The 27,585-nt window shown below is 40.3% G+C and overlaps 1 protein-coding gene across 18 annotated transcripts in view; it reads left to right on the top strand.

Annotated features, from left to right (window-relative positions):
* The window catches only part of DOCK9 (dedicator of cytokinesis 9), a 277,563-nt gene that overhangs the window by 228,634 nt on the left and 21,344 nt on the right, over positions 1 to 27,585 (top strand). For 3 of the 18 annotated variants that reach the window (XM_055336137.1, XM_055336134.1, XM_055336135.1), the window contains exons 38-46: positions 7 to 143; positions 6,335 to 6,450; positions 10,667 to 10,804; positions 10,918 to 11,100; positions 12,678 to 12,791; positions 12,888 to 13,103; positions 14,676 to 14,733; positions 15,636 to 15,713; positions 17,083 to 17,222. In XM_055336137.1, coding sequence (XP_055192112.1) covers positions 7 to 143; positions 6,335 to 6,450; positions 10,667 to 10,804; positions 10,918 to 11,100; positions 12,678 to 12,791; positions 12,888 to 13,103; positions 14,676 to 14,733; positions 15,636 to 15,713; positions 17,083 to 17,222 — 1,180 coding nt within the window. Of the gene's footprint in view, positions 1 to 6; positions 144 to 666; positions 711 to 6,334; positions 6,451 to 10,666; positions 10,805 to 10,917; positions 11,101 to 12,677; positions 12,792 to 12,887; positions 13,104 to 14,675; positions 14,734 to 15,635; positions 15,714 to 17,082; positions 17,223 to 27,585 lie in introns of those variants that run through there. The other 15 variants (XM_055336143.1, XM_055336144.1, XM_055336138.1 and 12 more) reach the window with 11 other exon arrangements.

The following is a 27,585-nucleotide window of genomic DNA, read 5'->3' as shown; positions in this document are numbered from 1 at the left end:
TTGCAGGAACCAGGAGGGGTTGGGACCCATAGTTCATGATCGAAAATCTCAGACCTTGCCTGTTTCCCGTAACAGAACAGGAATGATGCATGCCAGATTGCAGCAGCTGGGCAGCCTGGATAACTCTCTCACTTTTAACCACAGTAAGTCCCATGACATACCATCATAACAGCCAACCATCTCATGTGACATCTCAGAGGGGAGAGTCCCAGGCCACACCGCACCACATCACCAACTTGACTTTCCTTCCAGCTCAGAGCAAGTGGGATGAAGAGCTCGTGATGAAATTTCCTTCTTTGGAAGAGAGTGACACAATGTGGAACGTGGTCATCTGCAAAAGCAGACCTAAAAGTGCTGGACCCTTTGTCCCAACCACTCTGTTCAGTATTTCTTAACGTAAAATTCAGCAGCTTTGACAGCCAGATGTTCTCTGATATTTATAATTTAATATTTGGATTTTCCCTGTGCAAGTCCCAAGGCCATCTGGGACGGGTTCCTTTCATTCTTCTGAGCCCAGGATGTAGCTGATCAAGTGTCCACATTCTGACATTCCAGCCTTGAATGTATGTTAATCCTTAAAACTGCTGTGAAAAACATAAAGCCCGTGAATCAATTTGTGAGGGTGCGGAAAAGCCAATAACAAAGTGACTTTTTCTGTGTTTTCAGTGTGAGAAAGATATCAAGTGTGCTTGGAATTTCTGTAGACAATGGTAAGATTTAATCAGGTTGAAGTCTGCTTACGAGGCCGCTTCACTTGCAAACCGAGACCTTCTTGTTCATCTTGCCTTTCTAACTTTGGGGCTTTCTAACTTCACGATAGAGGTTCTACCAAAAAGTGGGAGCGTGTTTTTAATTTACTTTCTTCACATCATCAGAGGGGACATGGCATCATGTACTGTTTCTAGAAACTTACATGTCTCATCTCCTTGAGGGTTTCTCAAAGCAGAAAATCTAAAAGACATCAACATGTAGCATTTTAAAACTAATGCCATAATTTATAATAAATACCATTTCTGTTAGTGATGTGTTCTCTGAACTGTTTCATCTTTTCTCCAAACATAGCATAGCTAGTTATTGTTTTATGTAGATAGCTATCTATTCTCGCTCCAAGCAATGCCTTTGATACATAGTTATTAATATCTTCTCACCATTTCTAATCATAAGAATTCTACTTACTGTGGTCTTCATACCTCTTTCTCTGTATAGGCTAAGAGTAAAGACTATATTCCTGGTGCTTTAGAATTATCATAGTTCAGAGTCAGAAGGCCGAGGAATTGAAATAAGGCAGCTACCCACTCTTCCACCCCAACAAAGTTAAATGTAATGGATATAGACTCTATATAAAATTCTAAGCTGAATTTAGATCAGTACTATATTTGCCTGCCACACGCTGAAATCGGTAGCATACGAGAACTAGTTCTGAGTCCTCTACTCACCTCTAGAATGTACGTTCATGACACATCTCAGGCGACAGTACTTGATTTTTCCACATCTTGTCTGCTAAGGCTTTTTCTAGCTCTGCAGACAAGGAGTCGAAACAAAAAAGGACTTTTGCTATTCTTAGTTTTCATGTCCTGTTTAGCGAACAGAAATTGAATTCTCACTTCTGCAGGCTTGCTAACACTGCCTTTGCCCATATAGTTTATAACACAGGTCTGTTATAACAGACCTATCTTATATGTATATCTTGCACATTACATCCATATTGTCTATCAGTTGAAATCAATATTTAAAATTTAAAGCACTTAAAAAAATCAGCAGATCAAGTCCCCAGCTCCAAAGATAATCATTTATGAAATGCAGAAAACAAAAGTAAAATGAATGATCAACACATGAATATATAACCTCAATCCACTAAGATAAACACCAGCTCCTCCCCCTGCAAACAGATTTTGCGATGGTGGCTTGAATTGGAGGAGAGACAGCTGGCTGTGTTTTGCAGCCAAGCACCATATTGCTAACGTGATCGATTCCCATTCTCTCTTCCTGCTACCCACAGGGAGCCCGTTCTTCCTGCCTCTCCTTTTTCATTCTGCCGTTTCTGCTTCAGCCGCTTTTCGGTGACACCATCCCCATTCCGTGCTTCTCCTTCCATCTTCCGAATAAACAGTGTGTAGCCTTTTCTTTTAGGCTTCTCCTGCATTCCTACAATCCCTGCTTATCCCAAATCAGTTCTGGTGTCTCACAGTCCTTGCTGCTTCTCCTAGGACTCAGTCTCCATTTAACATCTCTAGATCTGATGATGTTTCTGGATGGTTTCAGCCTTTCCTTCTGTTAGCTTTTTGAGCTCCAAACTTCAGTTCATCCAGAAGCCACAGAGAAGGCAACACATACTGTATGTATACATGTGTATGTGTGTGAGCATGTATATGTATATATACATACATGATTTGTTTACACTTGTTACCTAGGTATTTTATGGGGGATTTGTAGCCATGTATGTCTTTTTAAAAGATTCCTCTTTAACAATGAATACAATACCTTCTGTTGGGCCAACCAATAATGATGTAAATCCAGTATGTGAGAGATTTGCAGAGTGCTAGAGTCTAAAACTTATCTTAGAGAAGAATAAAAATAGAGTGCCCCCCCAACATACACCACCTGCATTTTTTGTCTTTTTTTTTCTGAGTAGGAAAGACCTTGTCAGGCCTCAGCTTGACCAGGTGGGGGCAGCAGAGGACCGCCAGAAATTTAATCCAGTGAAGGCTGTTCTCGTGTCCCCTTTAGTACATCCATGTAGAATGTGGGATAAAACACCATATGTACCTTACATGTAATCATGGCATGTATCTTTACTCTTGGATTTTGATAGGAAATGATGAAAATGGTGAGTCCCACTGTAACCAAATAGTCTTAAGTATTTCAAAAATACTCAGAGATTGAGGTTCAGGGTACCTGGGTGGCTCAGTTGGTTAAGTGTCTGCCTTCAGCTCAGAACATGATCTCAGGGTCCTGGGATCGAGCCCCACATCCGGCTCTCTGCTCAGCAGGAGTCTGCTTCTCCATCTCCCTCTCCCTCTGTGCTCTCTCTGCATATCTTGCTCTCAAATAAATAAATAAAATTTTTTTAAAAAAGGAAGAAGAAGAAGAAGATAGAGGTTCATTACATTTGGGTCATTGCCCAGGTACATGTAAAGTAAATATTTACAACATTAAAGCATCTACCTTTTTATTGTAAAGCACATCCTATTGTTTATCAACAGAAACTATTTGTGTAAAATAGCAAATTGAAAGTGATAGCTACCTGTAGAATATTTTACATAAACCACGCTGTGGGAAGGAAGCTAAGTGAGACATGTTTGCAAGTAAGTGATACATGTACACAACATATAAAATAACACTTTGCATTTATTTTGCAGTTATATATTCCCCTAGGAATATATTAAATTCATTTGCATGATAATTCATGTTTCTCACTGGTATGATAGGAAAGAAAAACCAGACAACAGGTAGGAGAGCATTCCTTACTTGCCCCACTGAGAAGCTGCTTAATTAGCTTCAAAAAGTTGCTGACCAGTACTTTAAGAAACTGCTTTTTCTCTTAAGACCCCTTTTTGGGTTGGCCTGTATTATGGTGACCATTGACTAAAACCTTCACTTGTGCACAACTTAGTTCTAGGCATTGAGTCAAGCAGTTTCCGTAGGAGAACTGTCCATGCAGTTCTCTACCACTTAAGACAACCTCTCTGTGCTGTCATTTATTATTTTTTTAAAAAAGATTTTGTTTATTCATGAGAGACACAGAGAGAGAGGCAGAGACACAGGCAGAGGGAGAAGCCGGCTCCATGCAGGGAGCCCCATGTGGAACTCGATCCCGTGACTGCAGGGTCACACTCTGGGCCAAAGGCAGACATTCAACCACTGAGCCACCCAGGCATCCCCGCCATTTATTTTTAAGGACTTTTTAATAACACTAGCTCAGGAATGTTGCTGATTTTTTTGAGATAGGAGTTTAAGGAAAAGCAAAACTATAACCAATTGTGGCTTAAAAGGATCATTTCTTTTATTCTTAGGTCATTCAGACACAGGCGGACAGATTTCTGTGTAAATCTGACTGTTACCCTCAAGGAGATTAGGTAGACTATGTCAAGCCTCATGGGTGGCTTAAGAGCCTAGAGAAATTTTTTCATTGTCATGTTTCCATACATGTATACATAATTACATAAAAACTTAATTAGCATGGTCATTGATTCTGTGTTTGAAAAACAACACATTGCCAAATTCCAGTCCTGAATAGGTCTAGATCTTCAGCTAAAAGTCAGTGCTGTAGAAATTCTTCCGTGTGTAGGCAGCCCCATCTATAATTATCATGCCTACATATACTTTGTCGAGAAGTTACCTAGAAAAAAGAAAACATTAGTTCTTTGGCAAGAAAAATATTAAAATGATCACCAAAGCAAGTTCCTTATATGATTTAACCCAGACTATAAAACTCCAGCAGCCCTCAAAGGGTCTTTTGGACCTGTGATAATCTTGGTTGGTCTAATAAAAGGTGCTGTATTCCCCCCCCTCTTGCCCCAGTTTGTGATCACTTTAGCAGTAATTAACAATCTGTTTTCCTCTTTCACCGTCTCTATCTGACCAGACAAACCACGCCAAATGAGGTGATGCCCTGGCTTACAAAGGCAATGCAATAAAATTAGTACCAAAATACATCCATCTTTCTTTCTCTGGGAGACTTCTTACCAAAAAAGCAAAAATAAAAATTCAGAACTAGCATGGCGCCGCTGTGTCATGTAGCTCCACTAAGGACAGTCAACTCTGTTGCAGTGTGAAAACCATACAATCCTCAAACACATGGAGCTTCAGAACCACCCTCCTAAAAGCAAAGCAGCATCACATGAAAACACATTATGGTATTTTTAGCCTATTTTAAAAACAACTTGGTAGCTTGAAAAATCTTTGAGTCTTTTAAAAATCATTTTGTAACTCTGATGTTTATCAAAATAGAAGTAACATCATGCTAGTTACTTTATTTTATCCTAATAATAGGTATTGTTATACAGTGATTCTGGATAAGGAATTTGGAGTGTAGTTTCTGGGTTTTTTTCCTATTCCTGGCCTCAAGAAAATTCTCTAGGTTTTCTGCACTTCATTTTCCTGATCTGTATACAAAATGTCCTCCTCTCTGGAGTATAAAGAAAATTACATACAACTACATAGTAAGTGTTGATTTATTTTTGTTCCTTGGAGTAGGACATTATATGATGTTTTATTTTATTGCCATCTTTCTTTGTCATCTGGATAAGTACTGTAACATCTCTGCATCCCTATATGTATTTCTGCTAATGCATATCATTTCATAATTTAATATCTCAGATTATATATAAAGCTACATTTATGTCAGTACTAAATTGATTTTTACAGCCATATATAGAAGATATCAGTTTGTATTTAAATTATGATTCTTCAAATCCTTTCCTTTTCTTAAACTTTTCTTTCAGATATATACTGGCTTTCATGCTTTTTGATAAAGCAAGTAGGATACTATCAGCAGTGCAGTCAACTCTTGATTATCATTCATAGTTCTGGATGATAATAGAGATCTTTATGTTATCGATTTAATACTCACATGGCCATTCACCATGTGCCAGGCACTATTCTAAGAACTTCACAAATCTTAACAAAGTTAATGCTCACCACAACCCTTTGAGGTGGATACTATTACTACCCGCGTTCTACAGATTAGGGAACTGAGGCATAAAGAGGTCAAATAACTTGCCCCAGGTCACACAGCTAGCAAGTGGCTGAGCTGCATTTAGGGACCAGGAGCCTGACCCTCAGCTCATTTTCTTAACCTCTGTGCTCTGCTGCCATCTCTGTCTGTGCAGGAAGCTTTGGAAATATCCCCCTCCTTCACCACTCCTCCCATCCTAACAGCTCAACTAAGTGGCTCAATTGATTGGCTCCCATCCAGGTGCCTTCCTGGCTCCGCTATTTATCAACTGTATGACCTAAGACAAGCTGTTTAGCCCTTCTGTGCCTCTGTTTCCTTATCTGCAAAAAGGGTTTAATAATGTACCTACTTCACAGGGCTGTTTTGGGATTAAATGAGCTAATACATTTAAAGTTCATAGAATCATGGCTGGCACATAGCAAGCACATAATAAATGTTTGCTGTTACTCTTTCCCTTCCAGAATTGAAAAAGAGCTCTAAACAAATGGACACATTATTAATTACCTACCCTCCTCCCACATACACCAGTGAAAAAGGGAAACAAAGCCCCAGAAGAAGCCTTCCATAAATAATCAAAAGTTGACTGTGACTATACAGTGCCGCCAGCCAATCTGTCTGCAGTCACTGGGCAGTAACCTTCTGTTGTAATTCACACAGGCTATGGCCACTCGGACGCAGATGTTCTCCATCAGTCGCTGCTGGAAGCCAACATTGCTACTGAGGTGTGCCTCACAGCTCTGGACACACTCTCTCTATTTACACTGGCATTTAAGGTTCGTATGGAACAGCTGGTCATTGTCAGTACTTTACCTCTTAAATTCATTCTGCTTGTTTAGTTGAACCAGCAAGAACTTCCTGTGTTGTATTTCTTGTTGCAGCAACTGTTTTTGCCCTGGTAAAGAAACCATAAATCCTTGACATCCCTTAATGAAACTTTTCCATGGTTAATGACTTGAATTCCCTGAAATAAAATAAAGTTTAGGGGCTCAGCGTGTGCTGCACACTTGCAAATGATGGGAACAGTCCCTGGAGGTGGTTAACTCTTGGCCTGAAGAAAACATTCGCCTGGGGAATATGGTTTGCTGTGCCCTCAAGGATGATAAGTGTGGGAACCTAATCAGAGATTTCTGCCCCTCCTATCTTTGAGAATATCCAATTGTAGCAGCAGTTAAAATTAGATATTTATATATAGAAGAGTAATAAGTACAGACACATTGACCTCTTGCAATTTAAAAAAAAGTCTGTTAGTAACTTCAGTGATAGAAGCATTTCAAGGATAGAAAATAAAAAGTTGCTTTGGTCTTTTATTTTTAGGTTTTAGCAAGTAATATTCAGATAGGTGGAGATGGTAATGTAAGCCACTCACTTGATTTAGGGAACCTAACACTTCCCAGTCTTGCTAAATGATTGCTTCCATTTCCAGCGAGGAAGGGGAAAATTGAATTAGTGTTATTAATAAGCTATGACTATTGAAACAGTGTGTTTCCAAGGATATTTGGAAAAGATAGTCAGTCATTTTCTGCTTTATTTATTTCTGCTTCTCACAAGGCACATTTCTTTATTAGAATACAAATAGTACCCTGATATCATGTCACTTTATTATACTATACCTTTATTCTTCTTAGCAGCCATGCCATTCATGTCCCCAGGCAATGTCATTACTAAGAGCCCAGTTGAGGGATCCCTGGGTGGCGCAGCGGTTTAGCGTCTGCCTTTGGCCCAGGGCGCGATCCTGGAGACCCGGGATCAAGTCCCATGTCGGGCTCCCGGTGCATGGAACCTGCTTCTCCCTCTGCCTATGTCTCTGCCTCTCTCTCTCTCTCTCTCTGTGTGTGTGTGTGTGTGACTATCATAAATAAATAAAAATTTAAAAAAAAAGAGCCCAGTTGAGAGATGAGGAAATACAGACCCTAATCCAATGAGTATGGGGTATGCGGAAAGAGCAGTGTCTCTTTCCATGGAGCCTCCACTCTCGTGCATTTCAGAGTGTGGTCCCCTGGCTAGCAGCAGCTGCAGACCCTGGGAGCTTGTTAGAAGTGCAGATTCTCAGGTCCTGACCCGGACTGGCTAAATCAGAAAGTCTGAGGGTGAAACCTGAACGCCATGGCTGGAGAACCAGTACTCTACCAGAACCACATTTGGAACCTCTTTCCATTTTCTTTGGGTGTTTTTGGTTTAGAAATGTTATACAAATAGGCAATGACATTCTTAATGTGAATATTTGCCATGTATACCTGTGTCACTGCTAAGAATCTGTAAGTCCGAAACAGTACTCTCCCTGGGCTCAGTCATGTCTGTGTGCAGGAAACCCTGGTGCTACACAGCGGGTGGAGCCTGGAACACTGGCCAGGGGTAAGAGCACATACCCCATGGGTATAGTCTGGTGGGTCCAAGAGAATAGTAACAATTTTTTACTGCTCACCCTATGGTTCTCAGCCTCCTTAGAAATGCTTGCCTCATATTAAAGAAGAGTGTTCATCGAGGTTTCCAGATCTCCAGTGTGGTTTTGTCTGACTCTTGGGAGAGAAACAGCACCTAATGGTCCCTGATTGTAACATTTATTGTCTGAATGTCTTTGGGAAAATTACTTTGTGTCTCCAGACCTAAGATTTCTCATTTGGAACATTAGAAGAAATAGCATCTGCCTCCTGTGGTAAGGGCTGTTGTAAATTTAAAGTAAGATGACCTTTGAAAGGACCTGCCACTTTGTGGATATAGGCCAGACTTTAGATCCCAGCTCTACCATGAGCCAGATTCTAAGCCTCAGGTGGGTTGGCTTGACATCTGGAAACCCCAATTCCCTTAACTAGAACATGGCAAGTATGTCTGCTGTATAATGGATTGATACGAAATACCTGAAAACATCCACCCTATGTTCGTGCCTTCCTGACCCTATAATAAAAGGTCTCCGGAATTAGGGAGAAGATTGAGCTTTAGTGCTGAGGTGATCTCTGCCAAAATTTTATCTGCCTGTGTGCAAAAGCACTTAAAGCTCAGTGCCCCCATTAAAAAGTGGGAAGATTGGCAAATGTCACAGCATTGATGGATGCCATGCCATGCTGCAGGCTTACCTGGCCTAGATTCACAGGTTCATGAGGTCCACCAGCACACCAGCCACTGGGATCTTCCTCTACAAATAATTTACTCAGCCGCGGCATCATTTGGAGTATATTATCAGAAAAATTAAATTATTACATTGAATTAGCTGACATAAGTCGAGAAAAATCACCTTCCATAAAGATAGTCCCATTTGTTTACTCAGTCTCTTAATTGAGCACATCAAGTAAGTTGCCAAAGATAGGCAAGAAAACACATTCTTAATGAGAGAAAATGTTTGAAGAGATTTAAGCCCTGGTATTTGTTGGGTGCCTTCTGTGCCTCAAGCATTAATCTTTCCAACAGCCTGGACTAGTGGATCTTCTTATCCTCCATTTTACAGATGAGGAGATTGAGGCTGAGCTAGGTTAGGAAATCTGCCCAAGATCACTGCACACCTGGCCTGCCAAAGCTTTTGTTCTCCAACCACTAAACCAAGCATTGTGGGGAGGTGGTAGCAGCGGAGGGACAAAGAAAGAAAAGATAAGCTGAGTGACATTAAGGTAGTTGAATGGTCCCATATAGAAAAAAGAGGAGAGGGGTGCCTGGGTGGCTCAGTTGGTTTAGCATCTGCTTTCAGCTCAGGTCATGACCCCAGGGCCCTGGGATTGAGCCCCACATCAGGCTCTCTGCTCAGCAGAAAGCCTGCTTCTCCCTCTCCCTCTTCCTCTGCCTGCTGTTCCCCCTGCTTGTGCTCTCTCTCTCTCTATCAAATAAATAAAATCTTACAAAAAAAAAAAAAGAAAGAAAGGAAAAAAGAAAAGAGGAGAATATTACCAAGCACTTATGAGATGCTGATCCTGTGCTGGGCACTTTCACATATGTTCTCTTATTTTGTAAACCAAGGTAGAGTGCAGAAAAATAAGGTTCTTCTCTGGCTGTTATACAGTGTCTGTGATGAACACAATCCCAAGTCCATGCTGGCCTTTCAGTAGTTGATAATCTTTTTTAATGTGTTTACAAATTTAACCTGAGAATGTATTTTTAGCAATTCCACATTATGCCTTTTCTCAATTTGAGCTGCATGGTGAGAGTCAGTATGTGACGGTGAAGAGCACTGGGATAATTGGGTTCTTCTAGGGAGTTTGTGGTCTGCAAGGACACATGGAATTAGGTCACCTTAGTGATTGGTAAGCCTTTGCAACTGAAACAGCTCTTCTCTAAATGGAATTCTTAAACGCAGGTAGGCACTTAACCGACTAAGGCACCAGGCGCCCCACAAACTTGCTTTTAGAGGACCTCACTTCAGTATTTTTTCCAGCCTGTTAATCAGCTGACACTTGTAATGGCACCTCTCTTTTAGAATTAAGATATCACAAAGATCACCTCTGTATTGGTTGCTGGTATACAGTAAAACTAAGTAAATAAATAGAAGCCAAGTCAGTACTGAAGAACACTTGTCCTTCAATACATGTTATGATTTGCTAGGAAGTTTTATGATTAGTCAGTCCCTCCCTTAATAGAAAAAAGCAAGAGGCGCCTGGGTGGCTCAGTCAGTTAAGCATCCAATTCTTGATTTCAGCTCAGGTCATGATCTTGGGGTTATGAGACCGAGCCCTGCATTGGGCTCTGTGCTCAGCGTGGAGTCTGCTTGTCCCTCTCCCTGACTTGGGCTTGCTTCTCTCTCTCTCTCTTAAATAAAATAAATAACATCTTTAAAAAAAAGAAGAAGAAAAGAAAAGAAAAAAACATTCCTAAGCACAAATTTAGTTACAGGCTTATTTGTACTACCTGAGGATTCTGCACTTTCCTAGAGACTCATGGCAGAGTTTGTTTAAATTATAAGTTGTCTTAGTACCTGGGGCATTTAACCTTTGAGTCTGAAAATTGTATGCAGCCCCGTGGGGGTGTCTGGTGTGCCTCACTAACCAAGCTGTCCTTGTGTGTTTGAAGAACCAACTCCTGGCTGACCATGGACATAATCCTCTCATGAAAAAAGTGTTTGACGTCTACCTGTGTTTTCTTCAAAAACATCAGTCTGAAACAGCTTTAAAAAATGTCTTCACTGCCTTAAGGTCATTCATTTATAAGGTAAGCTGCTTCCTCAGGGGAAGTCATATTGATGACCATGCTTATCTGCTTTCTACCTGGAGCTGAAGGGAGCACTGATCTCCATGTGGCTCTTGCTACTGCTGTTCACCTAGTTTCCCTCGACGTTCTACGAAGGGAGGGCAGACATGTGTGCGGCTCTGTGCTATGAGATCCTCAAGTGCTGCAACTCAAAGCTGAGCTCCATCAGAACCGAGGCCTCCCAGCTGCTATACTTCCTCATGAGGAACAATTTTGACTACACTGGGAAGAAGTCCTTTGTCCGGACACACTTGCAGGTGAGCATAGTTTCACTTTCTGGCACAGGTGTGTTCTGTGGGGTTCTGTCTCAGCAGGAAGACTTGTGTCACATATACTGGTTTACCTCAGTGTACATAGGGCAAGATCTGGCCTTGAGATGGAAAATTGAACAGTCCCATTTACTGGTTAGGTTTATTTCATTCTCCATATTGTAAGATTTAGGCCCAAAGTGCATTTCTGTTGGTAAATTGACATTCAGATATGGATTCAATATTGGACTGACTGAAATTCCACTGAATCATGATAAGAAATCGTGTGAGGGTGCCTAATAGCAAACATCGTAGGTAAAACACAGAAAGTCTAAAGTGGTTCTTATCTGCCTTCCATCTACTGACACACCTGCCATCTCTCCAGAGTTAAAATGTCCGAAATGCTCTGCTCTGGGAACCATGCAAGGTATAAGAAATCTCATATTTTCATAGACTTTCTTTTTCTATAAACTCATGTAGGAGTGCCTTCTCCATTTCTGTATTTATTCCATTTTTAAACAAATACTTATTATTAGCAAACTATATGCTAAGATTCATGGATACAAGCATGAACAAAACAGAATCCTTTCCTGGCCTTCATGGAGCATATAGTCCACTGGAAGACAGACAAACCCCAAGGCTCTTCTCACTACACTGTCCTCAGTGCTGTAATAAGGGAACTTGGGTGCACCAAGGAGAGGGGTGGATATATGGCTGGGGCAGGGAGGCTTCTAGGAAGATGTGAAGAATGAATACGGGTTAGCAGGTCTAGAGGGTGAGCATGTTCCAGGTGACGGATGCAGGAGGAAAAGGACCTGTCCAGGAAACCAGAGAAAATCCTTATAGTGAAGTAAAGAAGACATCATTGCGTATTTGGAGGGATCGCCTAGACTCATGCTAAGAATGAATCAGGAGAGTCAAGGCCTTAGCTGGGGAGACTTTGGGGAAACCATGGTCAAATCCAGGCCAGAGAGGATGATGTCTTGGACCAGGTATGGTAAGGTTAGAGGAAGGGGAGATTGAGTTGATGGTACTTAGTGATTAATTATACCTGTGGATGTGAAGGAAAAGGAGGGCATAAAGATAGAATCCATGTTTTAGCTTGAGTAACTGGGTAAAGGCAGAGCACTTCACAGACCTCAATAAAGACAGAGCCCCCCCTGCCTGTTACATTTTTAGAATGTATATGTTTTAATAACAAATGCAAAGGACAGTCCACTTATTGAAAAATTAGTGTATATACATTCAAACAGTTAAGCAAGGAGATAAACGATAAGGTCTCCCTCCTTTATTAAAGAAAGTAAATAACTGTCCAAGTGATACGGGCTTATTTGATTCTCATGCCTCTACACTCTCCTGATGAGCATCTTGCTATGCAAACAAAATACTTAAGGATAGCAAAATCACCTTCTGGAATGATTCTTGGAAGGGGAAAAACATGACTCAGACATTGTTTCCTACATAGGAATGATCTGTGCGCTCAAAACTTTGCCCTGTCCTCGTGCACATCTTAACTGAAGGCAGGAGCCAAGGCTGGGGAGTCCTTTGAAGGTGAAATGATTTGTTCTCATTTGTGTGTCCCTAAGGTCATTATTTCCGTCAGCCAGCTGATAGCAGATGTTGTTGGGATCGGGGGAACAAGATTCCAGCAGTCCTTGTCCATCATCAACAACTGTGCCAACAGTGACAGGCTCATCAAGGTGGGTGGCCCCCAGGACTACCTCATCATCTAGCGTGTGTGCTGACAGGCAGAAGACCACTGAAAGCCATGTGTCCTTCTTCCACCCTTGTTTTAGCATACTACATTCTCCTCGGATGTGAAAGACTTGACCAAAAGGATCCGCACGGTTCTGATGGCCACCGCCCAGATGAAGGAGCATGAGAATGACCCAGAGATGCTGGTGGACCTCCAGTATAGTCTGGCTAAGTCCTACGCCAGCACTCCTGAGCTCAGGAAGACGTGGCTGGACAGTATGGCCAGGATCCATGTCAAAAATGGGGATCTGTCTGAGGTAATCCTACAAGCCCATGGATCTGGGTTTTTGGGAAAACTATGTCTCATTCACTGAAAAAAGCCAATTTTAAGAAAAATTTCCCGGTAATCAAAAGAAGCGATACTTAAATGGTGTTAGGCTCAGGGTTGCTTTGTATCTTCTAATTATCTCCATAGTTTACAACACTGTAAGGGAACATTTCTGTCACAGGAGAACATGGTTGGCCAGCTCTTAGAAAGCATCCACATTCACATAAACATCTGCTAATCCAAGTGCACTCAGTTTCTGCATCTAAACTCTGTATAGGGCAGCCCGGGTGGTTCAGCGGCTTAGCGCGGCCCTCAGCCCGGGGCCTGATCCTGGGGACCGGGGATCAAATCCCACGTCGGGCTCCCTGCATGGAGCCTGCTTCTCCCTTTGCCTCTCTCTCTCTGTGTGTCTCTCATGAATAAATAAATTAAAAAAAAAAACTCTGTATAGTTCTAAAATTCAGCTCTTTTATGATGAAATTTAATTTTTCCTGTCATTAAAGTAATAGTAAGACACTGCTTTTTGCTTTTGGAGAAAACAATTGGCATCTGTGGAAGTGGTAGGCATCAGAGCGCTACCCGTGTTCAGAGCTGCCACATGTTTTTAGAAGTAGACAGGGTGGTGGCAGGAAGTTGGGTGTGTGGGCCCTGGAGACAGACTGGATCTCACATCAACGCTTACTGAGTCTGTAACATTGAGCCCCTTTCTAACCCCTCAATGCCTCGTGACATCATCAGTAATGGGGTGATGTTAAGGAAAGCAGTAGGCTGTATGGCAGGCTCTGTGTTCCTCTGAAAACTGTTTCCAATTTGTGCTGAAAGCATTTAGGTATAATCAACAGTATTACCAAAGAAGCATGATTTTACTCTTAAACTTCTGTAATTGCCTGAATTAGTAAAATCATTTTCTACATCTGAAAAGTTTATGTCACAATTTTTACGTATTGATTAATCAAGAAGTTTCACCATAAATTTAATCTAAACTACATATTAGCCTAACTACTTATTATTAGCCATAATAAAAGTGAATCACATATTACTACTAGTAGTAATTTTTCTGTCATTCTGACAAGAACCAGGTGCTCAGACATCAGAGTCGGGGTCTTTTCCAACAGCTATTTTATATTTTTTATAACACTGTGGAACTTTGTTAAAAAAAAATCAATTATTTTTATTTTTTCTTTCATTTTAAGGTGTTTTTAATGTTATCTAACATTAAGCTATAATTTTAGATTATAATTCCATGTTGGGAAACAGTCACTACATCTTTTTTTAAGTTGAGAGAAAACTATTTGCTGAAATCTGAGCAATTCTCTCAGAATCTAGGAAGACACATGCCTTTTCTTCAAATGGTCCTTTTTACCTTCAGAGAAATGATGATGCAGAAATCTTCAACAGAGTAAGAACAAATGCTTTTTTAATCTTTTATATTAAAATTCAGTCATTCTAAACAGGAATGAGCCCTAGCAAATTTACTACCATTCATCTCGATTTGCAGTTTTTTTTTTTTTCAGATGCACTCTATACATGGTGATCCTGAAGCATATGTCTTTTATTGTAGGCAGCGATGTGTTATGTCCATGTCACAGCCCTGGTGGCAGAGTATCTCACACGGAAAGGTAGGAATGATGTCTGTGTTTTGTGAAATGAATATAAAACTGTACAAAGCAGAAAAGACAAGTGAGAGCCATTCAGAAAGACTTGGAAGTGAGGGCATTTTGGATTTATGTGCATGCAGGTGTTCTTGGTTTTATTCACTGGTAAGACATTTGCTTGGCTTGGTAAGCACAGCAGAGGTGCCAATATCAAAAAGAAAACTAGATGACGTGTTATTGTATGATCTTTAACTAACGACTCTATCTTGCAAAAACTACTTAATGAGCTTTGCATCTGGGTGTCCTTGACTGGCCAATCTTGAGCTGAGACAAGATTTATTTTCCCTAAAGACAGTTCTCACTGGAACTGTTTATCAATCAAATGGCAGCTTTAATGGGAGAGTATCAGCATTTTTTTTTTTTAGAACCACAGCCCAGTTGGCTTTATTATGTGAGTAGGCAGCCTTGCCAACCAGAAACCTTGCCTCCCCAGGTAAGGAGAGGGCAGGAGTGTGTGAGTGCTGCTCTTTTGTGCATTATATGTTTGTTCCCAAATGAGCAGGCCATGAATTCTTTCATGGGTTCTTTTGGTTAAATACCAGTTGCTCATTTCCATTTGGAAATCTAAAACACTGAGGTTTTTAGGAAAGCTGATCATGTGTGCCTGTGTCCTGGAGTACAGCAGTCCTAGATCTGGCTAACAAGAAATACATTTCCAAAGTCAGAAATGATGATAGAAAATCAGATGCTAGGACTGGGGAATTTCTGGTACAGCTGGCTCTTTGAGATGGAATTTAATTGGAGTCTAGGCTTGTCATACATCAGAACCCAAAGGAGAGAGAAAGGAAAGGTTTCCATATTCTCTTGCTACTAGCATGATTTCCTGTTGAGACTTTTTGTCAGGTAATACATTTCCTCATGTTTAGAAGCAGACATAGCCCTCCGTCCGGAGCTGCCCCTCTTCCCCTACAGCCACAGCACCTGCCAGAGGAGGCGCCGGGGAGGTGAGCCTGAGGGTGGGTCCAGCCCCCAGTGCCCCAGCTGCCCCATCCACCTGACACTTAAAGGTGTGGGGATTCTCCCTCGCGACTCTGCATGGATAGATTTGGCTCCCTCCTTCCCTTCCTTCTTTTCCTCTCTTATTCCATGGCGGTCTGTTCCTTTGCAAGGGGGGGAGCGCTTGGGCCACTCCTACAATTACTCTGTTGGAGCTGAGGTGTATATTTAAATGTACTCTCTAGCCAGAAACCTGGGTGGTTGGCTTCTCTGATTTTGTTTTTTTGTATGTTAACAAAAAAACAAAATCATATCCTTAAGCTCCTAGATTAATACTTGTCAAGGGGGATATCTTTTGTCTCAAGGCTTGGAAACCTCCACCATCATGTAGCAGAAAAATCTCTGACTCCACAATCTACTCTTTCAAGACATGATTTCAAAATACTCTGTGCTCCTCTTTTTCCCAAAATATGGGAGGTGTCCATTCAAGTTTTGAGTTTTATTTTATTATAAATAGTGATCTCAAAATAGAGTAGCAATACGTTTCAAGCCCTTCTGTACTTGATCATTTTTGCCCAGCTGACATCCTCCAACTGACCTATGACTTTTCCCCCAGGGCCTCCAAGATGAGTGTGAAAGAGTCATTATGGCTTTGCAGTTTATCCTTATCTCGGTTCTTGATCCCAGCTCCAACCTTATACCATTTTCCTGAGAGAATCAGAGTGCTCAGGCCCCTGACGTATTCATGCTGTTGGTGGTCCTGCTCTTTGATTGTGGGGAGGACAGAAGGCCTGTCCTTACCCCTCAGGCAGTAGACATGGAACCAGCTAAAATGGCCTCTCAGCTCACGGCTGCAACTGTTGAGTTACATGTTGGTAGGCTGCTTTATGAGGGAAAAGAGCAAGTTCTCATCTGAGTTATGAGTTACCCTCAGCCATAGTAGGGAAGGTGACAGCTTGAAGGCAACAGTTCTGTTTGAGTCACATTTCTCTTTGATTGGCTTTGGCTTTATCTTTCTCAGTATCTAAGCATGGGGTTATCATAGAAAGTCAAATTATTGTTGTTGTTTTAAAATTATTAATTTGGATCCAATACCTGTTCAGTTTATTTATAGTTTATTTAAAGATTATGTATATTTTAATAAAGGTGGGTAAAGAATTAAAAGGATGAAGAAAGAATTGAGGGAGGGAAGGCTTGATATGAGAAGCAAATGAAGAAAACACACAGTGGCTCCCTGTGAGAAGGGTGGCCCGAGACCTAAAAGATTTCAGAGTCAGTGGCTTCCTTCAACACAGAAACTTGGGGGCAGGAAGAACCCTCGAGGTCCGTCCACTTAGGGTTACTGATATACTCTCTCCCCTGCTGTGTCACTTGTAGGCATGTTTAGACAAGGATGCACAGCATTCAGGGTGATTACCCCAAACATAGACGAGGAGGCCTCCATGATGGAAGATGTTGGAATGCAGGATGTCCATTTCAACGAGGTGAGCGCCTCGGCTGGCGTGGGTCTTCAGTTCGTGAGTATCTCCGAGGCGGCCGTGCTCTGCCAGCACATCACATGATGGTTTTCTCTCAGCAGCTGCCAGCTACCCACTTCCCCCTGACTAAACAAATGCTCCAGATGGCTGAAACAGAGCAGCAAAAGCTCTGCCATTCCCCTTTCTAGGAATTCCTCCTTTGCTCTGGAAAGAGAGTTTGAGGAGCTAGTTGGGAGGAAAGTGAGGCTAAGAGTTCAAACACGTGGGAAAAAGTCTAGTATTTTGACCATAAGGTTTCTCATTCTTTCCAGCAATTAATTTCTCCAGCTAAAATAGGGTTTTATTGCTATTTTGATCTGACTTTTATTAGCATCACACTCGAACCAACTGAGCTAACCAGCCACTCAGACTTTTAAATCAGTGTCCCCCACACTGACCTCTCTCCTGGGTCTGCAGACACACAAAGCCATGAGAGGCCAGCCTGGGCTTAGGGCCAGAGCAGCCCCGGGCCCCTGCCTCTACTTGCAGGCTTTATCCCAGATTCCTCTCACCATTGGTGAAGAAGAATACCTCATCCTGCCCCTGATAGAGGTCAGAAGCTTCCACGTTAGATCATGGTGGCAGTTTCTGCAACTTTCTGGTCAAAACAGGATTACGTTACAACCATTTATCTGGAACTGGAAAATTTTAAAGTAAAGCTAGAAATTTGAACAAATGTGAGTTTTCTGCCTCTGTCCACTGAATTTCCTCTTCAGTCAACTATCTGCCAGAGGGGTTTTCCATGTGTGCCTGCCTCCCCTCAGCTCAGGGCAGAATGGAATAGTCAAGGGAAAGCATGTCGATCCTGCCTGTCTTTTAAATAAAGAAAAATAAATCGTCTGTTTCTTCATGTGGAGAGAAAGAACAGAGAGAAGTAACTATCTTCTGCTTCCGTTCTACATGTTTTTATGATGTGGAGGTCCTACAATTAATGTTATGACTTCTAGACATGTTTTTGCCCATAAGTAGGGCTACAGACAAACATCCTTCACGACACTAACCAGTCAAAGAATCAGTTCTCAAAGTGTGGTCCAGGAAGATTTGGGGTCCCCGAGACCCTTTCAGGAAGTTTTTGAGGTCCCTCCTTTTCCAACTGAATGTGCAGGGCTGGACTTTCTTGGTATACATCATCCAAAACAGCATATTGAACAGATTGAATACAGAAGTAGATATGAGAATCCAGGTTTCTCCTATGATGTCAGTCATTAAAGAGAGTTACAAAAATGTAAAACGGTGCTACTCTCTTCCCTAATTTTTTTTTTTTTTGGAGAAAATGTTTCATTAACATGTAATAGGTTTATTATTATCTTACTTAAATTAATAAATCTTTTAGGGGAACTCCTGGGTGGCTTAACATCTGCCTTTGGCTCAGGTCGTGTTCCCAGAGTTCCGGGATCGAGTCCCACATCGGGCTCTCTGTGGGGAGCCTGCCCTTCCCTCTGCCTATGTCTCTGCCTCTCTCTCTTGTGTCTCTCACGAATAAATAAAAAAATCTTTAAAAATAATAATTTTAAAAATTTAAAAATAAATTAGCATTTTCCAGTTTCCATTCCTAATATTATGAATATTGAGAGATAACACTCATATACATAAAAGTTCTCAGTAATTTTTAAGGAATTCTCAATAATTTTAATGATAAAAGGGGTCTTAAGCCCCCATAGTTTAAGAACCACTGTCATAAATTGTCTAGTCTCATATGACCCTGTAAATTAAAAAATAAACATGAGAAAGGAGGATAATATAATGAGTGCATTTCACACTGAAATATTAAAATAAAAAAAGAAATATTAAAATAATTTTAACCAGGAGATAAATTTTTCTAGGTATCTCAAAGGAGAAAAAAAGGCAGTTATTGCATGGCATTAACAGTTCAGCTGTGTCTCTACCTTGTAACGCCAGGGCAGATGGTAATTTTCAGTTTTTGCCCTGAAGTGTGAAACCTCTCACTGAGGCAATAGGCTTGCATTAAACTCCTCCTTCCAAGGCGCGTTTGACTGGGTTTTTCTTTGAGAGGAGGCTCAAATTGTCTCCTTGCAGAAACTGCCGTGCCCCCTTGTGTCTACAAAGACCTCTGGACTACAGCATTTTGTTTAGAATTTGATAAGGAAAGCAATGATGCCAAGAACAACTAAAGATTTGAAAGTAAACGGTTCTTGGGGCCCTGGATAGCTCAGTTGGTTAAGCATTTGCCTTCAGCTCAGGTCATGATCTCAGGGTCCTGGGTTCGAGCCCCTGCATTGGGCTCCCTGCTCAGTGGGGAATCTGCTACTCCCTCTCCCTCGGCCCTCCCCCTGCTTGTGCACGTGCTCGCGCTCTCTCTTTCTCTCTCTAATAAATAAAATCTTAAAAAGAAAAAAGAAAGTAAACAGTTCTCAGTAACCTGCCCTGTAGGATGATAAAATGAAGCTCAGATTTGCTCATCTGATTAAGTAATAGGCTGGAATAATCACTTCAGGCTAGGGAATCAACCTAGGGAATCAAGCACAGACTTGATTGAGGAAATTTGTGAATGGCACCCAGACTGAGTGATAACTAAACATGTGAGAGCAGTCACTTTATCAGTTATTTCCAGAAAATGGATTTTCCACCCTGTCCTTGAAGCATAAAGTTGGTAAATGTTTAGCAAGGTCCGTAGTACACAATGATCTGTAAGGATTAGGATATGACGTGGTGGAATTATAAAGTCCTGAGTAACCGCTGCATGTCAAGATTGAAACTAGCTGGGAATTGAAAGAACATGATCTAAAAGTCAGGAAAACAGATTACTACATGCATTTTTGCTTTGGCTCTCAGGATGTTTTCAAGAAAAAGAAAAAGTTGAACATCTCTTTCCTAGAAGGAGTTTTGGGAAAAGCTCATGGGGATAGGTGTGTAGCACATAGCTTAATAAAAACCATTGCCCTTTTAATCTGCATTATTAGATGTACTTAAATGCCTTGTGCTTTCCTAATACGATTTTCGTGGAGCTGCATAAGAACACACAGTTCTCCCAGCAGCAGACCTCAAGATTTTTATTGATTGCGGTTCATCTTCCCTGACTCTGATCTAAAGAGCAGACTCCCTCCCAGTTGCTTTTGACTAGATAAAAAGAAACATCCCATTCCTGTTTACAATTCTGTTACGCAAGTTGGAGCTTGTGCAGATTGAAGAATTCTGAGTCCCCTGTGGCATCAAAGTTCCACACAGCCCATGAAGTTTTGAAATTCCTCCCTCAGGATCCCATGTAGAAATAGGCAGCACACTTGAGGCATTGAAAAAAGGCTAACAAAGGGACTATTTTGAAAAGTTTGGATAGAGTGAAGGGAAATGAACAAATAATATTGCAGTACCCTTGAGGTTAGCAACAGCTGGGGTACCACCTCTCACCCTGTGGACTAGGGGAGGGGAGAAAGAGAGAAACTCTACAGGGTGGGGACACATGACAGGTTGTAGGGGAGAGCTCAGTCCTGTACCCTACCCTGGCAGGGAGGGGCATGTGCATAGCCAGTCCATCCTCACTCTCCGCCTGCCCTCCAGGCTTTTACCGGGCCTTCCACTGACTGAACTCAGCCGGGAGCCAGAGGACAGGGAGCCCAGCCTGCAGGCCAGCAGTGCTGGTGCATCAACCTCCCAAAGCACAGAGCTAGGAAGGATGGGCTAAGAGGGACTCTGGAAGGGGAAATAGAAAATACAGTTTATCTTCACTATTTGCCCACTTGCTAAAATGTCCTTGTAACCCCAAAATCGATATCCATGGAGGCACTTTTGTCATCATGCAGGTCATTGCAGTGGTGACTAGTGAACTTCGCCCATGGAACTGGTCTAACTGCTCTACCTTTGGCTCATACCAGGGCATATTGGCCTGCTTCATTTTGCAAATATTTACTGAGCTTTCTTGGCACTGAATTAGGTACTGGAGATAGAAATGTGAGTGTGATCTGCTCCCTGCGCTAGCACATTAGACTGCATTTGACGATGCTTTCTTCCCATGGAGGAGAAATACCAAAACTATGGCCCTTTATAGTCTGAATTGGAAGTTGTCTGAGTTCTTCATGGCCTGGAAATTTCTATATTGACATATATTGATTCATTCCATAAACTAGCTGTATGCCATGTGCTAGCTGGGGGATACGTAAGTGATGTGCCTGCCTCAGAAAACGTCACTTGGTCCAATAGTCCTCAAATTTTAGTGTACTTAATTAGAAATAGATTCTTGTTACAAATATAGATTTCCAGTCTTCCTACTCTGCCAGTCCCCAGATTTCACTGGGTGAGTGTAGTGCCTGGGAATCTGTATTTATATCTTGCAATAAGCATTGCAAGTGATTATCTTGCTGCAATGGGTTCTCAACTCTATCTCAAGAAATAATAATTGGTGGAAGTGTAAATTAAGCCATAAGGTATGCCATTGCCCAAACCTGGTCTCACGTTTATGTTATTTCTAAATGACAGATAGTAGGGACAACATCTAGCTTCATACATAAGGTTAGATTAATTTAATTAATTTAATTAATACTAGATGGAAAAATTGGCATTTAAATAAATTTTTAAATACCCTATACATAAATGGGCCCCAATAGGTGTTTTTGTGTGTACACATACCCATATACAACATTAGTGTGCTGTTTCCACAGACAGGTGCTCTGTGACCTCAGTCACATTGCTGTGGCACACTTGAAAATGGAAGTGGCTAATTACATTTTAAACAGCTGTCTCAATGGCTTATGAGCTTGCACTGGAATCATTTTAAGATCAATCTAATGACATAATATATAAGCTTTTCAGATGCATAAAGTTCATTGAGGTTTTTTTTTTTTCCAACCAGTAATTACTTATAGTTCTTTGCATGTATTGGCAATTCAGAAAATATATCTTGGCATTTAAATTTTAAGCAAGGTGATAAAACCATCAAGCTTTCTGTTCAAGGTCATCACTATCTGACCATTGTCTGGATTAGCTCTGGTTTTCAGGGTGCTATGATTGCTGAGAATTCTAAATAAATTAATACATGGAATTTCTACTGAGAATATTATTCATATATGCCCCAGTGTTTAGTTACTATGACATCATAATTCCTATGACTCTCTAATTTTGTGTTGACATATAACCTCTCAAGCTGAACTATCTGAGAGTACTGGTTCTTTCTTTTTTTCTTTTACTGGTTATTTCTGTTCAAAGAATTATTACTTGATGTACCAACTCTAAATGTCTAGGTATATATAGATTGACATTAGGTTGGATAATTTATGTTACTAAATTACACTTTCATGTTTGGTGTTCCATACTCTACTTTTATGAGAGGCCTTATCTTTTCTTATAGAAGCTATTTTTAGTTTTGGGGTTGTTTTTTTTTAAGATTTATTTATTTATGGGGGGTGCAGAAGGAGAGAATCTCCAGCAGACTTCCTTGCTGAGCATGGAGCCTGCCACAGCCCATGAGATCATGACCTGAGCCGAAACCAAACACTTTAACTGACTGAGCCACCCAGGCACTCCTTAGTTTGTTTTTGAGTAAAGTCTATACAGGCATTGCTTTTTATAGTATGTGTTATCACTTCTTTTTAATAATAACTGATATCACACTAATGAACTACAGATCTACCTCCTGAATAAGAAAAAAAGATAAAATAATGTCTAGTAGTATATAAAAGTTGGTGATGTGTTATTTCCTAATTCCTGATTACCATCAAATGCGATACTTATTTCAATTATTTACTAAGCTCTATTTGCTTTATCAAATGTTCCCATTTTCCAACCATTCTGGAGGAGAGTTTCCTGCTTGAAGTCCATCTTTCTGAACCCAATTTGACAGATTTTCTTTTTTTTAAAGATTTTATTTATTTATTCATGAGAGACACACAGAGAGAGAGGCAGAGATACAGGCAGAGGGAGAAGCAGACTCTCTGCAAGGAGCCCGATGTGGGACTCGATCCTTGGTCTCCAGGATCATGCCCTGGGCTGAAGGTGGCGCTAAACCACTGAGCCACCTGGGCTGCCCTAGGGCCATTTAAAATATACCTGAAAGGCTGCTGTAAAGGTACCTTTTATGGATAGACAGAAGATCATTTCAAAATCAAGTAATACCTTCCTTATAGAATCCTTAATCATTGTGATAGTTGACATATGCCTATATGTATTTTCATATCTCAAAATTATCTACATTTAATCTATTTTTGACATAGAAAACTTTGAGTATAGCTATCTAGCCTGTTTAAATCCTTTCCACACCGCCCCACCTAGCCTCATCAATTACCACTCCCTGGTTTGGATGTTGTACTCTGAATCACCCCTCAGACACTTGTAAATTCCTCCCCCGTTGTACTGCCCTCACTCCCATGTCTTTTGCCCATCGTGTTCCCTCTCCCTGGAAGGTCTCCCTCTCTTCCTTCCTATTGGCACCTTTCACCTTCGCCTTACTAACTCCTGATCATTTTTAAGACTCAGTCACCACTTTCTGGAACTTCCTGTGTCTCTCCTCTCCCACATCACTGGATGAAGGCCATTCCTGTCTGCATCACTGATTGCCTGCATGTTTCTTTATCAGCACTTACTAGCATTTTTTATAATCTCTTTATGGATCAGTCTTCGTACTGGACTCCTTGAGACCGAGAAGTGCTTCATTCACTGATGATTGGCCTCCCCAATATTCACCCAGAGACACATTGATTAAATGTGTTTTTGTTTAAAAACAAAACAAACAAACAAACAAAAAACCCTACTGCTCTCAATTCAGAGTGTCTACCTTTGTGACTTGAAGTTTGGGCACGTATTTGAAATTACTGTTTTCCTTATCCATGGTATCTTAACGTGTATTTCACATCTTCCATTCGGTGGTCATGAGTCTCTAGTACATCAGTCCTAGCTGCTCTGAAGTTATAACCTCTGTGTGTCTTTGAAGGCCCCTCCTCAAAGCAAATTTCATTTATGTGCATACCCTAATAAACCATCCAAAATATACCTTCCACATTCATAGAAAAATCTATAGAACCATTTTTATAAATTATAGAAATTTCATTTTATTTATATAAATTTGCTTTATAACCCCAGTGTCAAGCACAGTGCCTTGCATATAGTAGATGCTTGGTAAAACATGTAAATGAATAAAGGAAAGAATCAAGTTAACAATGTGGTAGTAGCTGTGCCCAGTTATAACTTTTATAATTCTTTGAGAAGAATTTCAGTTTTCTGTAAGATGACATCAGAACGACTCCAGATGCTTATTGTGTTATGACTGCTACAACATGGAATTAAGAATCTAGGTCTCTTTGGTCCCATCCACAAACAGAATATCATCATTGTGTATTCACATGCATGGTGTGGATTATCCCATACTGATGGAACCAATTGTAGTTTCTTACAGAAAGTTTACATTTCTCTTTGAACAAAGCCCAGTATTGAGAAAAGCGCCCAAATGAGTAGTCTGTAAGTTAAACCTAGTTTTTAAATAAGTAAAGTTCCATTTGACTTGCATTATTGGAAGAACACTTTGGGCGTACGATATTCTCATCCCTGATGGGGAATTGAGGCTTCCAAAATCCTTCCACCTCTACCAGTAGTCCCTCAGCACCACTGAGAACGAAGATGCTCAAAAACTACCTAGTAGCAACGACTTTGACCTAAGGTGTGCAAGAAATGCAAGGCTTTGATAAAAGGACTGTTAACTTACTTCCCGACAGCAAAGGGTATGTATGAGTAATAGTTACATTACTAAGAAAAATGAAGACTAATTCATTCCTCCCGAGTCCTCACTACCAAATATGTGTATGGCACTGTGGGATATTATGTAGTCCATTGATAGTAAGATACCATTTTTAAACAATCACTACAAAGTAGAAAGTGATAATTGAAAGAAGAGCAATCTGTTTAACTAGCCTGCAAATTTAACCACACAGCATTTAGTTTTCAGAGCACTTTGATGGGTAAAATTTTATTTGATCCTCACAACCACCAAATTAAGGTTAGACCTTTATTATATCCCCAGTTTTACTAATATAGAAAGGTAAGTATATTGATACTGATGTTATACAAGTTTTATTTGTATGCTTTTTTCTAGCTTTTTATAATCAGAAGAGTGTGAGAGTAATCATAAACATTTGTCATGCTTAGCCTGGGGAGATTCTATCATTGGAAAAGATTTGAGACAAAACTAAGATGTACATTTTTATAATACAAATGCTCAAGGAGAAGAGATGGTATTAGAACCTTTTCTGATTTTTTTCTTTGTTTATAGCTGTTATAGTAGTTACTATGTAAAGTTTAGTGTTTGCACTTAAAAGATTTGCAATAAAAGTATGAGACAATTGGTATCTTCTTTACAAGCATTGGCTCAGTTTAGTCACACTGATGATGGTTTTATGATTTGTATATTGTAAACATGACATAAGAGTTAAATGTCTTGCTATAAAGATGGTTTTTAAAGTCAGACAGTATTTTCTGATAAATTTGATTCACAACTGCTTTAGAAATGTTTATCTTTGGGGCGCCTGTGTGGCTCAGTTGGTTTAGCATCTGACTTTTGATCTGAGCTCATGTGTTGATCTCAGGGTCATGGGTTCAGGCCCCACAATTGGGCTCCACACAGGGTGTGAAGCCTACTTTAAAAAAATGTTTATTTTCTTAGAATATATAAACTGTACACATTAGGCCTGTAGTGAAACAGTAGATTAGGAATGAAAAACCATAGATCCTGCCCTTCATTTAAAATATAATAGAGAGGGGCACCTGGGTGACTGAGTCAATTGGGCATCTGTCTTTGGCTTGGGTCATGATCCCAGAATCCTGAGATGAAGCCTCACTTCAGGCTCCCTGCTCAGCGGGGAGTCTGTCTCTCTCTCCTTCTGCCCCTGCTCATGTGTTCTCTTACTCACTCTGTCTCTCAAATAAATAAACAAAATGTTTAAAAACAAAAATAAGGTGCGATAGAGGATACAAATATGTTTAAAGACAAGTGGCATTTAAAGATAAATTTGCAGATCTAATCTAGTAAAATATAAAAGAAAAATAAATCATGACCATGTGGGGTTTACCCTGGGAATGCACTGTTGGTTCAACATTGGAAAACCAATTAATGTAATTCACTATATTAACAGAATAAATTTAAAATCCTGTATGATCATTTCAACAGATGCAGAAAAATCATTTGAGAAAGATGAACATCCACTCATGGTTTTATTTTTTTTTAATTTTTATTTATTTATGATAGTCACACAGGGAGGGAGAGAGAGAGAGAGAGGCAGAGACACAGGCAGAAGTAGAAGCAGGCTCCATGCACCGGGAGCCTGACGTGGGACTCGATCCCGGGTCTCCAGGATCGCGCCCTGGGCCAAAGGCAGGCGCCAAACCGCTGCGCCACCCAGGGATCCCCTACTCATGTTTTAAAACAAAAAAACTAGGAAGAGAAAGGAACTTCCTCAACCCAAAAAAGATTATCTACAAAAAACCTGCAGCTAACATTATACTTAGTGGTGAAAGGCTAAGTGATTTTCCCTAAAACTGGAAAATAACAAGAATACCTGCTTTCACACTTCTATTCAATGTTCTGCTGGAGGTTCTAACCATACAATAGGCAAAAAAAAAAAAAAAAAGAAAGAAAGAAAGAGAAAAAGAAAAAGAAAAAAAAAAGAAAGAAAGAAAACTGCCTATACTCCCATGATATAGTTGTCTTTATGACAGAGAAAATCCCAAAGAATTTACAAAGTTTAGCAAGATCACAGGATATAAAAACCGATATATAAAAGTCAATCAACGTTTTTCACATTTAGAGATTCTTGTACTGTGGTTTCACCATATTAATGATTGTTTTATATAATTCTTACAGGTATGCTGGTAGACTTTAAATATTATTCAATAAAGTACTTTCCTTGGAAAAAAATCATCAAGTTTAAAAAACAGTACTATTTACAATAACATCAAAAACCTCACAAAAACTTAGATATTCTGTGTGGGTTTCTACGCTAAAAATTACAAAACACTGATGAAAAAAATCAAAGACCTAAAGTCTTTGTGGAAGACTCAATATTGTTAAAGTGTCAATTCTCCCTAAACTGATTTACAGATGCAGAAGCAGTTCTGATCAAACTCCCATGTGGGGTTTTGATAGCAATTGACAAAATGGATTTTAAAATTTATATGGAAAAAAAATAATAAAATTTATATGGAAAAGCAAAAAAACTAGACTAGTCAAAACAGTTTTGAAAAAGTTTAAAGAGTCACACTATCTGACTTTTAAGGTTATTATAAAGCATTGGTTCTCAGTTGGGATGATTTTGCCCCCATCTTCCAGGGAACTTTTGGTAATATCTGGAAATTTTTTTTAGTGTCACAATTTGGAGGAAGGGGGAGGGAGAAGGTATTGCTACTGTCATCTAGTAGGTAGAGGCTAAGG

The sequence above is a fragment of the Nyctereutes procyonoides genome, unplaced genomic scaffold (genome assembly GCF_905146905.1).
Source record: "Nyctereutes procyonoides isolate TBG_1078 unplaced genomic scaffold, NYPRO_anot_genome, whole genome shotgun sequence".
Lineage (NCBI taxonomy): Eukaryota > Metazoa > Chordata > Mammalia > Carnivora > Canidae > Nyctereutes > Nyctereutes procyonoides.
The sequence above is the reverse complement of the archived record's forward strand: the minus strand, read 5'-3'. Positions and strand labels throughout refer to the sequence as shown.